Source organism: Trachemys scripta, chromosome 11, assembly GCF_013100865.1.
Source record: "Trachemys scripta elegans isolate TJP31775 chromosome 11, CAS_Tse_1.0, whole genome shotgun sequence".
Lineage (NCBI taxonomy): Eukaryota > Metazoa > Chordata > Testudines > Emydidae > Trachemys > Trachemys scripta.
Window position 1 is genome coordinate 68,483,486 of NC_048308.1, and position 14,667 is coordinate 68,498,152.

At 46.2% G+C, this 14,667-nt stretch overlaps 1 protein-coding gene across 2 annotated transcripts; it reads right to left on the reverse strand.

Annotated features, from left to right (window-relative positions):
- Positions 1–681: 681 nt before the first annotated feature.
- On the reverse strand, positions 682–12,380 carry ACKR3 (atypical chemokine receptor 3). Of its 2 annotated transcripts, none has more exons than XM_034786228.1 (2): positions 12,266–12,380; positions 682–2,563 (listed from the first exon to the last, which is right to left on the reverse strand). In XM_034786228.1, the coding sequence occupies exon 2, from the start codon at positions 2,534–2,536 to the stop codon at positions 1,442–1,444; it is 1,095 nt and encodes a 364-aa protein (XP_034642119.1). In that variant the 5' UTR covers positions 2,537–2,563; positions 12,266–12,380; the 3' UTR covers positions 682–1,441. The 2 variants fall into 2 exon arrangements, with proteins under 2 accessions (XP_034642119.1, XP_034642120.1); XM_034786229.1 differs by having other exon boundaries at positions 12,270–12,328.
- Positions 12,381–14,667: the final 2,287 nt, after the last annotated feature.

The following is a 14,667-nucleotide window of genomic DNA, read 5'->3' on the forward strand; positions in this document are numbered from 1 at the left end:
ATGTATATGTGTGTGTATATACACACACACACACACACACACACACACATACCTCTACCTCGATATAACGCTGTCCTCGGGAGCCAAAAAAATCTTACCGCATTATAGATGAAACCGCATTATATCGAACTTGCTTTGATCCGCAGGAGTGCGCAGACCCCCCCCCCAGGGGTGCTGCTTTACCGCATTATATCCGAATTCGTGTTATATCGGGTCGCGTTATATCAGGGTAGAGGTGTAGCTTAACAAATGACAACANTTGTGTTATATCGGGTCACGTTATATCGGGATAGAGGTGTATATAAAGGTGATAGGTCTGCATCAAAGAAAATAAAAGGGTTAGTTGAAAAAAAAAAAAAGAAAGAAAAAGAAAAGAAGTTAAACCACTGTTGTGTATTTTTCCAGATCTTTATTTTTAAAAAAATAACTTACAAATAGAGAGGACTCTTGGAAATAAGGTCATTCATTTTGTGCATAAGGATACTGCCTGGTGAAACACAGAAATAGGAGTTAACCTGACTCTCACATTACTGTTAATTTTAATATGATGTCAAACTATATCACAAAGTCCTGTGGCACCTTATAGACTAATAGACGTATTGGAGCATAAGCTTTCGTGGGTGAATACCCACTTCGTCAGACATACAAAGTGGGTATTCACCCACGAAAGCTTATGCTCCAATACATCTGTTAGTCTATAAGGTGCCACAGGACTCTGTCGCTTTTTACAGATCCAGACTAACATGGCTACCCCTCTGATACTTGAAACTATATCACAGTACTGTACATACAGCTTATTTCCATATATATGGGTATACACCATAACATAAAGCTATTGTAAATAAAATGTGCCAGCCAAAGTAGACACACACATAATATACATCATCTCCAGACAGCTATTAATGTCATCCTTTGTCATTCATTTTGACTACAACTGGACTATCTAACATTCAGACTACAGCACTCTGGATACAATTATCAGCAATATACTTCAAATACATGATAAAAATATATTTAAACTTTCAAAGACATTTGTATAAGGTACACCAACAGCCAGAAAATAAAGTCTTGGGTTTTTAAATACAACACGCTATATATATCTATATCTATAGAACACATATACAATGAAACCAAGAGAGGGTCTCCTTTACACATGGGAAAAAAAGTCTATCCTGAAGACGTGATATCCGTGGTACACAATGGCTTTGTTTACTACAAATTCTCCCCCATTTGCATAGAATTTGCACCCTGGTCTCGTTCCAGAAAGCTGGATTAGCTAGCAGTAGATAAAACAAAACACATTAAAAGAAATGCATGATTTTGGTTTGCTCCAAACTCTAAATTTAAATTATGGTTCTTTATTTCTCTTCCAAGCTGTGAATTCACGCCCCATCAGAGACAAGTATGAAATGGTCCAAGAGAAGTCCTTAGGGAGTGATAATCATTTGGCATTTTGCTCCAGAGCAGAGTACTCAGCTTCGGATACTCTGGAAGCATCAATAAGTTTGGTGAGGCCTGTTTTGGCCGAGTACTTGAAAATAAAGGCTTTCATGAGCTCGTATCTGTAATTTCGGTTGATGAAGCTGTAGAGTATGGGGTTGACGCAGCAATGGATGAGGGAGAAACACTGGGTGACGTGAAGAGCCGCATACAGAAAGTTCTCCATTTGACAACTGAAGGGTATAAAATGAAGGACCGAGAAGATGTCGAGCAGGACGACCACGTGGTAGGGCAGCCAGCAGACAAGAAACACAACAACATAAGAGAAAATGATTTTCCCATTGCTCTTCCTTTCTTGGTCACTGGAGGAAGAGATGGTCCTTGCAAGGAGAAAATAAAAAAGGGCAATGATGGGAAAAGGAATGGCAAAGCCCAACACAACAGAGATGAGCTCCATGCCAACTAGCCACTCTTTGAAGCTCTCCTCTGGATAGAGAGGGCGGCAGTAAGTTTCATTGTTTGAAGAGACGGTCTTCAGGTAATAGGTGTCTGGGAGAGATACACAGAAGGCAAGAAGCCACACAAAGATGCAGATGAAGCGTCGGATGATCTTCTTCTTGCAGTTACTGGAATTGGTGAAGTAGGCAACTGAGAGGTAGCGGTCCACACTCATACATGCCAGGAAGAAGATGCTCCCAAACAAGTTGATGGAAAATATAAGGTGAGTGATCTTGCATGTGATTTCTCCCATGTGCCATTGGTTATGCTGGACAAGGGAGACCACCCAGACTGGAAGGGTGATGACAACGCACAGGTCAGCGATGGCTAGATTGAAGATGTAGAGGTGGGTTTCATAACCAGTCGCTTTGGCCTGGAGATTGACCCAGACAACCACCGAGTTGGCCACCAGCCCTATCACAAAGATAAAGATGTAGAAGATAGAGAGGCTGTACAGTAAGACACTTTTATTAAGTGTGCTAGGGCATGAGAGTGTGTCCACAATGATGCAGTCTCCATTGTTGCACGTCCAGTTGCTATCAGAGAAATTTCCCACATCCAGAAGATCGAGGATGGAAGTCAAGTCAATTGCACTCATGGCCAGTCAATCTGGAATCCAAATAACCTAAAACCAATATAAGAATAAAAAGAAAATATCTTGGTTAGCAAGGGTTAAGAGTTCTCTGCTACCATCCTTGTATCAAAACACTTGTGCTATCACTCTGCGAACATTTTGTCCATTGGATGCTTTGTTTAAATTGTGTCGTATCCTCATAAACTACTTTCAGTTAAAGAGAAAAGGAGAGCAAACTGGGACTGAGGAACACAAAACAAAACTCATCTGGTCTGCAAAAGAGAAACAACATTGGCTTTTTGTGTGCTTTTTTATTCGTCTGTGTGTGACATCATCAGGTTGGCTGTAGTCCCTGGGTGTGAAATCCACAAAGTACACCATGGCCAAATAAATGTCACGCGACTGAATCTGTCTTCTGCAACATAAAAGATGATGCTATCGCTTTTAGCAGGGAAATCTTTAAGCCATTTTATCTGCACTCCCTCAAGCCTAGTAGAATTGCTCTGGCTGAGAGAGTACTGTAAAACAGTTACCACAGGTTCTGTTAAGCATCACATCAAGTACAGCTCCAGGTGCATTAAACAGAAGTGTTCACCTAAGACCTTTGTACTCCCCTCCCAATTTCAAATTTCAATCCAGGCCCCCCTCAATTACATATAATGAAGCATTCCTCTGTGTTTAACCATCAGGATGCAGCATTGAGAGAATTGGAGCCTTACTGTTGTGTAACGTAGAGCGGCAGGACTGCTTTTTCTTTTTTAGACGAGATCTTGGATTTAAGAATACGCCCTCACCCCAGCTGCTAAAACTCAGCCTCTCTCTCAGCACCGCACGCTTTCTATTTATGTGCTTTATTATTATTGTTGCGTCAACAGTTCCTCCATCTGCAGAGTGGATAAAGAGGTGAGCTACTTGTTACGTGTATTGCCAGCAGAAGGATGGGACCCACAGAATGTTACAGCTTCCCACAAAATCCAGGACACATTGTGGCAGTTACTGCCACGCGTCGGGAGTGGAGAACAGCCCTGTGGACGGTACAATACCACCCACAGCAGCCAGTCAGCCTTCCTAAGACCTTGTCTATGGGATGGCTGCCAACGTGGCTGCCAATATCAGGGACTGAACCAGGAATCTCAGGAGATAAAAGTATGAGTAGCTATAGCATGCGCTAAAAGACCAGGCACAGTAGGTGGGGACTGTAACAGACTCACATCCATTGTGGATCAGGCAGACAGAGACATTTAAAATGCCCTGATCAGTGTGTTACATCTACACTACACTTAGATTTAGCCCCAGTTTCAGCCAGGCACCAGTTTTGTTGCACCAATAAAAACAAACCCTTAGTGTAGACAGGCAAAGCCATGATTTGAACCAGTACATTTAATTCTGTTTCAAGGAGTAAATCCTCCTGTAGTTTCCCTGTTCTCCACTAGGGGTTTGCACGGGTGCAGCAATACCAATGGCGGAAATCGGGGCTAATTCCAAGTATAGACAAGACCTTTGGGAGGCTGCTGAAGCCATATATCACCAGCCAGGAACTACACCAGTGTGCAGCCAGGAAATGAGTAGGGAAGGGTCGCCACAAGGAGAAGTGAATAGGGATTTAATGAGATGCCCCACGTCTTCACTAGCCCTACTGGATACACTAGCCCTCATCCATCTTTGTGCATATGCAGTAGCGGCAGCAGAAGGCTTGAGGACAAGTTCCTTGGAAGCAAAGGCTTATGTGGGTATAATCCACAGCTCTCCAAAGTGATTATAGATTCTTGCTCTGAGCTCCAAGTTTTATTTGGGGCTTAACATGAAACCATTACGGTTAGTTGCCATGAGTGCAAAGCCAAGACCAAGAGAATCATAGAATATCAGGGTTGGAAGGGACCTCAAGAGGTTATCTAGTCCAACCCCCTGCTCAAAGCAGGACCAATTCCCAACTAAATCATCCCAGCCAGGGTTTTGTCAAGCCGGGCCTTAAAAACCTCCAAGGAAGGAGACTCCACCACCTCCCTAGGTAACGCATTCCAGTGCTTCACCACCCTCCTAGTGAAACAGTTTTTCCTAATATCCAACCTGGACCTCCCCCACTGCAACTTGAGACCATTGCTCCTTGTTCTGTCATCTGCCACCACTGAGAACAGCCGAGCTCCATCCTCTTTGGAACCCCCCTTCAGGTAGTTGAAGGCTGCTATCAAATCCCCCCTTATTCTTCTCTTCTGGAGACTAAACAATCCCAGTTCCCTCAGCCTCTCCTCATAAGTCATGTGCTCCAGACCCCTAATCATTTTTGTTACCCTCTGTTGGACTCTTTCCAATTTTTCCACATCCTTCTTGTAGTGTGGGGCCCAAAACTGGACACAGTATTCCAGATGAGACCTCACCAATGTCGAATAAAGGGGAACGATCACGTTCCTCGATCTGCTGGCAATGCCCCTACTTATACAGCCCAAAATGCCGTTAGCCTTCTTGGCAACAAGAGCACACTGTTGACTCATATCCATCTTCTCGTCCACTGTGACCCCTAGGTCCTTTTCTGCAGAACTGCTACCTAGCCATTCGGTCCCTAGTCTGTAGCAGTGCATGGGATTCTTCCGTCCTAAGTGCAGGACTCTGCACTTGTCCTTGTTGAACCTCATCAGGGTTTTTTTGGCCCAATCCTCTAATTTGTCTAGGTCCCTCTGTATCCGATCCCTACCCAACTGTGCCTGGGATCAGCCAGAAGGAGTGAGGGGTTAAGGGCAATTGGGACCCTATTCTCCTCTCACTCATTGTGGTTTCACCCCAGTGTACCACCCGTGGGCCTGACTCCCCATGGCCTGCAGTTGTTTATGGTAGTACAAAATGAGGCTGAAACTCTAGCACTGGAGAGAGGGAGCTCTGAGACCCAGTTCGGGAGCATCCTATACGCACTTAGCACTGGGGTAAATGACAACACAAGGAGCAGGGCAGTGGAGAACCAGGCCCGCTGGTTTCAGTGGAGTTACCCCCGCTTTATAAACCGGTGTAACTGAGAACAAGACAAAGGCCTCCATCTTCATTCAGCTGAGTGTGCTCTGAAATCACAGCGCTCCGCTGTCACAAGAGAACAGACCCTTTGCAAGCCATGGGAATGCTACGTACCAGCCTGACAAGAGGAAAATGGTACAACCCTCCTAGTGCACTGGAGTAAGTGGTGGGCAAAAATACCTCGGCGGGGTTACTGAGGGAGGGCATGCAATGCTGCCCCTCCAGGGTAGGGCAGTAATTAACTGCCACAATCTGGCCCAGACTGTGTGGAAAGTTGTGTTGTTCTGCTGGTCCCTTCACCTTAACGTATAGCTCTTCCCTTTACTCATTCTCCCACTGGGCCAGGCTTTACAAGCAGGCCTCCTGGGCAGGCCCGGAGGGGTGATACACAAGGGGTCAGCAGGATAAGAACTTCCTCCATCTTTGCCTCACTTCATGGTTTTATTTTAGGTTTCCCTTTCCTCTTCTCCCCCTTAGGATAGAACTGTTTTCTGACATTTAGACATCTTGGATTGTTGCCAGGCACAAGGGTTGGGTTTTTTTTACACATACGCAGCCTCTCCCATAAAGGAAAAGGGTGCAGCTGTGACCCACTCCTTCTGCTTTTTGCTGCTGCCTTTTGGGCAATATTAATTTGATTTAAGAAACTGTTACGACGCCACGCCCAAGAAAGCATTTACATGGCAGTCTGCATTTGTGAACAGCCCCCATCTCCCTCTCGCCTCGTTAAAGAAGCTTTTGGATACAGGGGACACTTCAGCGGGGTTTGTGGGGCCTGCTACTTTGCAAGAACTAACAAGGAAAATCAGCCACACGTGAGATAACATGAGGCTGCTCGAAGCACTACTCTGTTGGGGACTGAAATTGCAAGGAGTGCATGAGGAGAGCCCGGCCCTGCAGGGAGGTAGTTGCTTGCGTACGAAGCGCGGTTCAAGTGGCATGCTCCAGTTTACATGATTAGTGCTAGGCAAGCCCAACAGGGGTACTGCTGTTGAAACAAGCTGAGGAAGAGAGAGGGGAGATAAGGGGAAACAATAACAGAAGAGGGTTAACGGGTCCACTGTCCCTTGGCTGGACACTTAGTGGCGATATTAACGAGAGAGATCACACCCCTATGCAAAGAGTGAACAGATTGTCCTGGGATGTGCATTGGATCATCACTTGACGTGCATATGGACCATCATCCTTCTAGCCCATGGACATTTTGAAGGCAGAGCTGTGGGAGCGAAATGGGCATTGTTAGATAAAAAAGGAACCCGTTGTTTTACTAAGGACAGCCTTGCTTCAGTAAAATGAAGGTGCTTCAGCTCAAGCCCAGTACTGGAGGAACTGCTCTTTGTGGCTAATCAGAGGACCGGATCTTGTTCGAAGAGCTGTATTCTTTGCTGGTTTCCATTCAGTTCTGGGCATGTGCCAAGCTGTAGTGTTTAAATACAAGCTCAGAGAGAAATCTCCTCTGACCTATGCAGCGATGAGGATTTCATCTTCCAGACTCGTAATGATCTATAGCAAAAGGAAAAACCCGTCCGCTGTGGAAATCAGCGTGTTCGGGTATCCTGGTAGCACTGCTACGGGCACTGTATAGAATGCAAAGACAAGAGTTAGTGCACCTCAGAGAGGTGGTTAGACCTGCCTGGGGAGGAGGGGGCTCTCAGGTGTACTTCCCACTGCAAAAGGCATTCGCTCCCACAGGTGTTACTTGGCCCCTGGAGTGTAACAGCCACAACAAACAAAGAAGCCTGCAAAACACAGTGAGCCAGATCCACCCCTAGAAGTCAATAGCGTTACATCGATTTACACCCTCTGAGGATCTGGCCCAACAAGTCCCACTCACTCTAAAGGCAGAACTCATCCCAGAGCAAGAATGGATTGAAGACGATTCATTCAATGATTCTTCCTTCTCCATCACAGGGAAGGACAGTCCAGTGGTTAGGCACTAGCCTGGGTTCAATCCCTTCCCATGCCCCAGACTTCCGGTGTGTCTTGGGCAAGTCTCTCTGGGCCTCAGTTCCCCCATCTGTACAATGGGGAGAATAGGCCTGGCCTGCCTCTTAGGGGTGTTCTGAGGATAAACGCATTAAAGACTGTGAGGTGCTGTGATGGGGGCCAGATAAGTACCATAGACAGGAGCCGTTGGGTTCGAGTTTTCCCAAGTGCTGAGCAACCGGAGCTTCTGCTGACTTCAGCTGCTCAGCAATTCTCAGAACAGGCCACCAGAGTTTTGTAATAACCGCTGTTATTGGCGCAAAGGACAGGGAGAGAGCTCATGCTGACCTCTTGATTTATTCTGACATGAAAGTCAGAGGGCACAAGGCAGAGGTTTCCCTGCACTTTGCTCTTATGGCATCTCAGGAGAGGCCGGCCTCTGCTGGAATAAATCAATCATTCTGAGCCCATCTGCCTCGGAGATTTTGCTGAGGATTTCTCAGCCACATCTGCCAAAACTATCCACCTGCGTGCTGTGTGTTTATGAGCCAGCTGCCGAAGATGGGCCAAATCCCTCTCTGGTGTTACGCTATCGAGATCAGGGGAGTTACAACAGCAATGCGTTTGATCCGAGGAGACTAGAAGACTCAGTTAAGACAACACTGGCTTAAAGGCCCATGCCCCAGTGAGTCCCATGTGGAAAAATCAGCGTATAAAACCTACTATAGAGAGGCTATCTCATCATCAGCACGAGGGCTGTGAATGGCGTTAAGTTTGCACAGGAAATAAAGTCCCCAACAATATCGTAGCCAGGGGACATCTCGGGGAGAGGGCTATAAATAAAAAAGCAGTCTGTTTTCAGCGATCCGTCGTTCCAAGTCAAAATGTTAAAGTTGCAGTTGCCAGCAGGATTATGGGAGAACCTCTGCTTTCATTTTTTTTTTTTTTAAACATTTCAAGGCCTCATGGTTGTGGAGAAAAGTTTGAAAATGTGACCCCTGTATGCCCTAGTGCCGCAAAACCCAGAAAGCAAACAGCACCCGACTTTTTTTTTTTTAAATCTCATGCTTGTTAAGCCAATCATGTGATTTGAAGGGGGGGCCTGACTCATGATTTTTGAAGAGTGGGGATTGGCAATACTGCCCCAATTCATAAGTATTTACCTTTGGGTCACATTTACCCCTTTTGTAAAACTAGCCCCCCTTTCCCCCACACATACACTGCTTTGGATGCCTAAAATGCAGACTGGAAGGGCATCACCTGACCTAGGGAGATACATTAATAGTTGAATGAACTGTTGACTTCACAAACAAAGACACTGATCCAAGTTAACTATCAAGGTGAAGACATCATCCTCATACCATTAGGAAGCCTCTAAGGTTACTTGTAAGCAAATGTAATCTAAGACAACTCAAGGCAATGCACGGTGTTAGGTCATCGGGGTCACAGAAAACATACAGCATGACTATTCCCGGGTGAAATGTATGCAAAAATGGGAGCATAATATCCCTTGAAAGCAGAGAGTTTAAACTGATCTGAGGACTCTATGGCCACTTGCCAGCACTGAGCCTAGAATAGCAAGCCTGGTCTGGTGAGGCATGTAAACCAAAAACAATGCAATCTCGACCACTCATTAAATAATGACTCTCGTGATCTTACTGCATGCAAATTAGGGCCGTCCTGTACATCTGGTGAATCTTAGCAGGCCACTAGCCCTTTACTCTGTGTGTGTGAGTACCTCCATGTGTGCATCTATATAAACCCACAGCCCCATTCAGTGATAAAAGAGCTCCATCCAGAAAGCTGATATGGTCATTGTGCTCAAATCCCCAACTGGGGAGGAGCTGCTGGAATTGAAATCCTGACAGCTATATTCAGAGATTAGAGCATGCAAAGGCCAGTCTGTCTGTAGTCTGGGATTGGCTGTGTACCCAGAGCTCAGATTCCCATCCAGATTAGTTTCGGGGGTGGGGTTGGAAAAAAAGCCTATCAGTCCCTCAGTGAGGCTGACTAAAACCATTTGGGCCTTTCCGGGTTCGGCTTGCTTTTTAGACATGATGGTGGTTTAGCATGGAAAGCTGGGAACGGATGTAACCTTGCATTTAAAGGAACAAGCTGTTTTAAATTAGAGAGATCAGTACAGGAGAAGAGAGTAGCTACCCGACCCATCAATATACACTGGACCTCTAACAAAGAGTTGTTCTGAGATTTCTCCAAGCTAACTCTGGTCTGCAATTCTGCAATCATTCCCACTATCTGTGTCTCAGCCAACCAATTCCAGACAGTTTTACACTCCACTCCCTAGCCCCACCCCTTCTTTCCTCTCGCTCTCTTTCTTTGGGCTGATAAGAACTATCTGCTACGAAAAAGCATTGAGGCAAGGTACTTTTCGCTGTCCTGCTTGATAGAGCAATCTATCGGGAGATGTTATTTGGTGAGTGAGTTACAGTGGTATTGAAAACCATCAGCCATTACTGTATAGGTGTAATATGATTGTGTTACTCCTTCTGGTGTCTTCCCAGGGTCTTTTCTGGTTTGGTGTTTAGGGCCTGATCCTGGGAACACTTATGGAGTCTGACGCCAGCACTATGCTCAGTGGTAGGTGTTCACAGGATCAACCCCTTCACCTGTGAACTCTCAGTGCAGGCACCCTCTCTTGGGAAGTGCCAAGCATGCTGTCAACACTTACCAAACAGCTAAGCTGTTCCCAGTCACACCAGTGGAAATCCACAGGAGATCCATTAACTTCCATGAAGCTACTCTGGATTTACACCAGTGTACAACTGAAAGCAGAACTGGCCTCCGAGTTAACAGGGGCAGGAAGATATTGTTGCAATCACCACCTCTTCAAAGCCAGGGAGAGGGAATTTCTTCTTCTGCCAAATGTTTGCATTGCACCATCAATACGTCTGACCTTTAAAGTCCCTCTCAGACAAGTGTGGACAGTGGCTATGCATAATCCTTTCGAGAGAGATGCTGGAGCACATATAAGCATCTTAGATACAGTTATGCTGCTCACTTTGCATACCCTGATAGCCTGCGTTCTCTTCCGTTTGTGTTAAACTCGAGCAGCTCCCGCATTCTCTCGATGGATGAAAACAGTTTGACTTTATGCCTGAAACAGTCGCACAAAAAGCTACTGTTCAGAATTTAAAGGCATTTCAAATCCAGAAAGTCGATGGGCCCCCATTAGGAGATATTTATAGATCCTCTGAGGATTGCTGCTAATGGGGCCCTTCTCTCTGTATCGTGTGAATTATTTCATAGAACAACATCATATATCTTTGGGTATGATCAGGCTGGTGGTGGGGAGGGGGTGGAATTGCTTTTCATGCCATAGGATCCTTTTAGGGGCATGGGGGGACGGCTCCCACACACCCCCACGTTGGGAGGAATAGTTGGGGTTTGCAACATTATCATTTTACATTTTTGCATCCAATACCTGATGTATTTATTACTCCATCATTTCACCCCCAAAATGGGAAGAGAAGCGCTAACCCTGCTTTAGAAGCCCCGGGGAATGATTTTCCCTGGAAACATTCCTAAAGTGAAGGATGAATTGCAACAAGAAAAAAAAAAGATATGCTCCCTCTTACGGGCCCGATCCTGCTCCCAGTGGAAGTTTTGCCCACCAGGACTTCCATGGGAGGCGAATCGGGCCCCCTGCTGGTGAAAAGTTGCGAAGAGGCTCCAGCAACGCGGTGCTTTCTTTGCCAGGCATGCAAAGAAAATGCAACGCAACGCACCCTTCCTTCACCCCCACGGTTTGCTTTCAGAAAGGCACAGACACAAAGGCAACATCTGCGTCAGAGAAAGGACAAAAAGGGCCCACTGCTGCCCCTCGATCGTGGCCGAATGCACGGTTTAGGGCATGTCACCAAGCGCCTCCATAAACCCCTTAATGAGGCACTCTCCCGTTTGGACCGCTCATTATTCTGCTTTTAACAGCGGGCTGGGATAACTTTACAACTCCTCTTTCCCCCCAGAAGGGACCGTGCATTGCGCATCCACCCCAGGCTGCCTTGAAAGGACTCGTGCAGCCTGTCCCCCAAACTCCCCGAGCCCCTCTCAAAGGCTGCGCTCGTGAAAACGGGGGCGGCTGCGGCCAAGGCGGCTGCGCTCCGGTTCATTCGCTTTCTCGCCTCTACGGGGAGGTCAGGGAAGAGTGAAAGACAAAATCAGATGGGCCCTGAGGTCATCAAGAAACAGGACTCGATGTAACCCGGCGATTTGCAGCAGCCGAGGATTGGGGGGAAGGTCAGAGGTTAGCATCAGTTAGGCACCGACGCGACTGCTAACTACCCCGGCAGAAACAGTCAATCGCCCCCGAGCCAGTCCCGGGGAAAGAATCGCGGCTCCCACGCGTGGCAGGTTTTCCCAGCGCGTCTCGGGAAAGCTGGACTAAAGTAGCGCACGCGGCTTTACTCGCCCTAAACGACCCAGGCATGTCAGTGATGGGGGGTGGGGGGGTCTGTCCGCGTCCCGATCTTAGGGTTAAGTCTGGGGGTCAGAACCCAGAGGAGGGGAGCAGGCACTGGAGCAAGATGGGACTCTTTCCAATAATCGAGAATTGAAAACAAAGACACTTGGGAGGATCTCTCCCCCTGGGCAGTGGGTTTGCCCTCCGCCGGGAGCAGGCAACCCCCCAGCCCCATTGAGAGACGGCTGCCCGCGTTTGCAGCTTAACACTCACGGTAAGGAAGCTCTCTAATGCCCCCCACCTTTCCCAGCCTTGGTGAATTTCCCCCCAGGGCAGACACGCGTTCTGCCCCAGGAGCCCCACGCGCTCCCTTTCTCTACAGTGCAGAGCAGAGATCAGTGCCTTACCTACTGGCTGGGCTTTTCCCCTCCTCCTGCCTTCAGACCCGGGTTGCAGAGCAGTTTTCAAGAGACTGAGTACTCTTTCCAGCTGCCTCGCTGTTATATACACCGCAGAAAAGCGCCTCTAGGTGGCAGCTTTGTAAGCAGGTTCCTGCCCAGAATCCTTGGGGCGGGGAGGTGGAAAGTTGAGGCTGGATTGTTGTTTCCTGCCTGGGCAGTTCTGCACAATCACCTCCCTGGGAAAGCCGAGTACAGCTGAGGCAGGGTCCTCTGAGTGGGATCTGTCACCTGCATCCTGCTAAAAGCCCCAAAGCCAACATTAGCCCGTCTCCTTCAATTATCAAATATTTGTCTTGTCTTGGGTGTCTATAGATCTTTGATCCCTTTAACAAACACGCACACACGAAAAGGTGTATTTCCTAACTCTGCTGAAGACTTTGATCTTAAGGCCAATTTCTTGAAATCTTCAAAGCCCACTGTGTGGTGTGGCTTTTCTAGATTTTTTTTTTAAATTTGTTTGACTGATCACCACTTTTGTAGAGTACAAATCACATTTACAGTTTCAGTACAGCCCGAAACACACTTCAGGAAACAGCCTTTAAAAATCTGAAAGATTTGTATTCTTTCATCTGTGAAGAAGCCCAAATTCTAATGTCTAATTCTAATTTATTTTTAGTGCTAATGTTCTTTCCCTGGCTGATCTAAGATAAATATTTGTGTTATTGCTGGATATTTGTTTTTCCTGTTCAGAATTTTTTTTTTTTTTTCACATTTTATTCCAAGATACTTCAGCTTAAAAAAAATCACCTTTCCATTCATAGGAAGCAACAAATTTGGGGACTGGAACCATAATTTCAAGTGCAAAATATTCCAACAAGTGATATTTTTGTGCTTTAATTTTTGATGCCCAATTAGAGACACCTCATATTCAGAGAGTATTCAGTGCCCTTCCTCTGAAATTCAGGTCCCTTTACGGTATCCCAAAATGGGCAACCAAAATCATTAGTCACTTAAAAATTTAGACCAGAGAATCTATAATTTGGCATTTAAAAAAATCAAGCCATGGAAGCTCTTCAGACAAGATGATTGGGATTTTTTTTAACATGACGATAAAAATAAAATTCAAAGCAGTCTTTACTGAGATAACACTTTGTAGGGCTGTTCTGAAATAAACTGCCATCCAATTCTATTTTGGCTCCTAAAAAAAAGCACCCCCCAAAAAAAGTTATTTTTATACATCCACTAAAATTGACAGCAGAGATTGCAAGGTTCAGGCATTATGTGATTAGAAAGCCTCCACCCAGAGGTGCTGGAACAATTTGTATCGTGGGGGTGCTGAGAGCCATTGAACCAAGCTGTAAATCCTGTATATAATGGAAACCACTTCAAGCCAGGGGGTGCAGCAGCACCCCCAACACCCCTAGTTTCTGCACCTATGCCTCCAACATAAGAAAGTAGCAATGGAGAGAGAAAAAGTTTTTACCAGGGGGAAAAAAAAGTTCCAAGTGTTCTCCTGACACCAGAAAATTGTGAACTGATTATACAATAGGAGGCAGTAAACTCACACCCATTCTCCTGCTCCCAGGGCAAGAAAAAATAACACCAGACCAAAGTGAGGCCTGGTCTATACTACCCGCCTGAATCGGCGGGTAGAAATCGACCTCTCGGGGATCGATTTATCGCGTCCCGTCGGGACGCGACAATCGATCCCCGAATCGGCGCTCTAACTCCACCAGCGGAGGTGGTAGTAAGCGCCGCCGACAAAAAGCGGCAGAAGTCGATTTTGCCGCCGTCCTCACAACGGGGTAAGTCGGCTGTAATACGTCGAATTCAGCTACGCTATTCACGTAGCTGAATTTGCGTATCTTAAATCGACTCCCCGCTGTAGTGTAGATGTACCCTAAGATAACAAAGTGTAAGACTTGCTAACTCATCTCATCACTGTCCCTGTTACTGAAATGAAAGCACATCATGAAAATGTCCCATTAGGCACCAAAGGCTGCATTTTGCAATGCCCAAGCAAAGTATAAAAAGCCATTTGTATGGATTCAGTTCTACAACTCAGATGAAAACACTGCAACACAGCTTGATGTTTTTCCTTCCTGGGGGTAGATGCTAGGACTAGACAGTAATCTACCTGCCAACAAAGCAGTAATTCCCTTGAGTGAAACTATAAATTGTGCGATGTGAGTACACAACTACTGCAGCTTGAAAATAGCACTGAGAGCTAAAAGTGATCTGACTCACGTATTCACGCAGTCCTATGTATTCCTAAAATAGGCAGAGCACAATTATGTATTGGCACTTCTCTTTTTTTTCCTAATGCGCCACACACAGCTCGGGAAAGGAAAGTGACGTTCCAAACCTTCTGTATTCTTTCATCTGTGAAAAAGCCCAAATTCTAATGT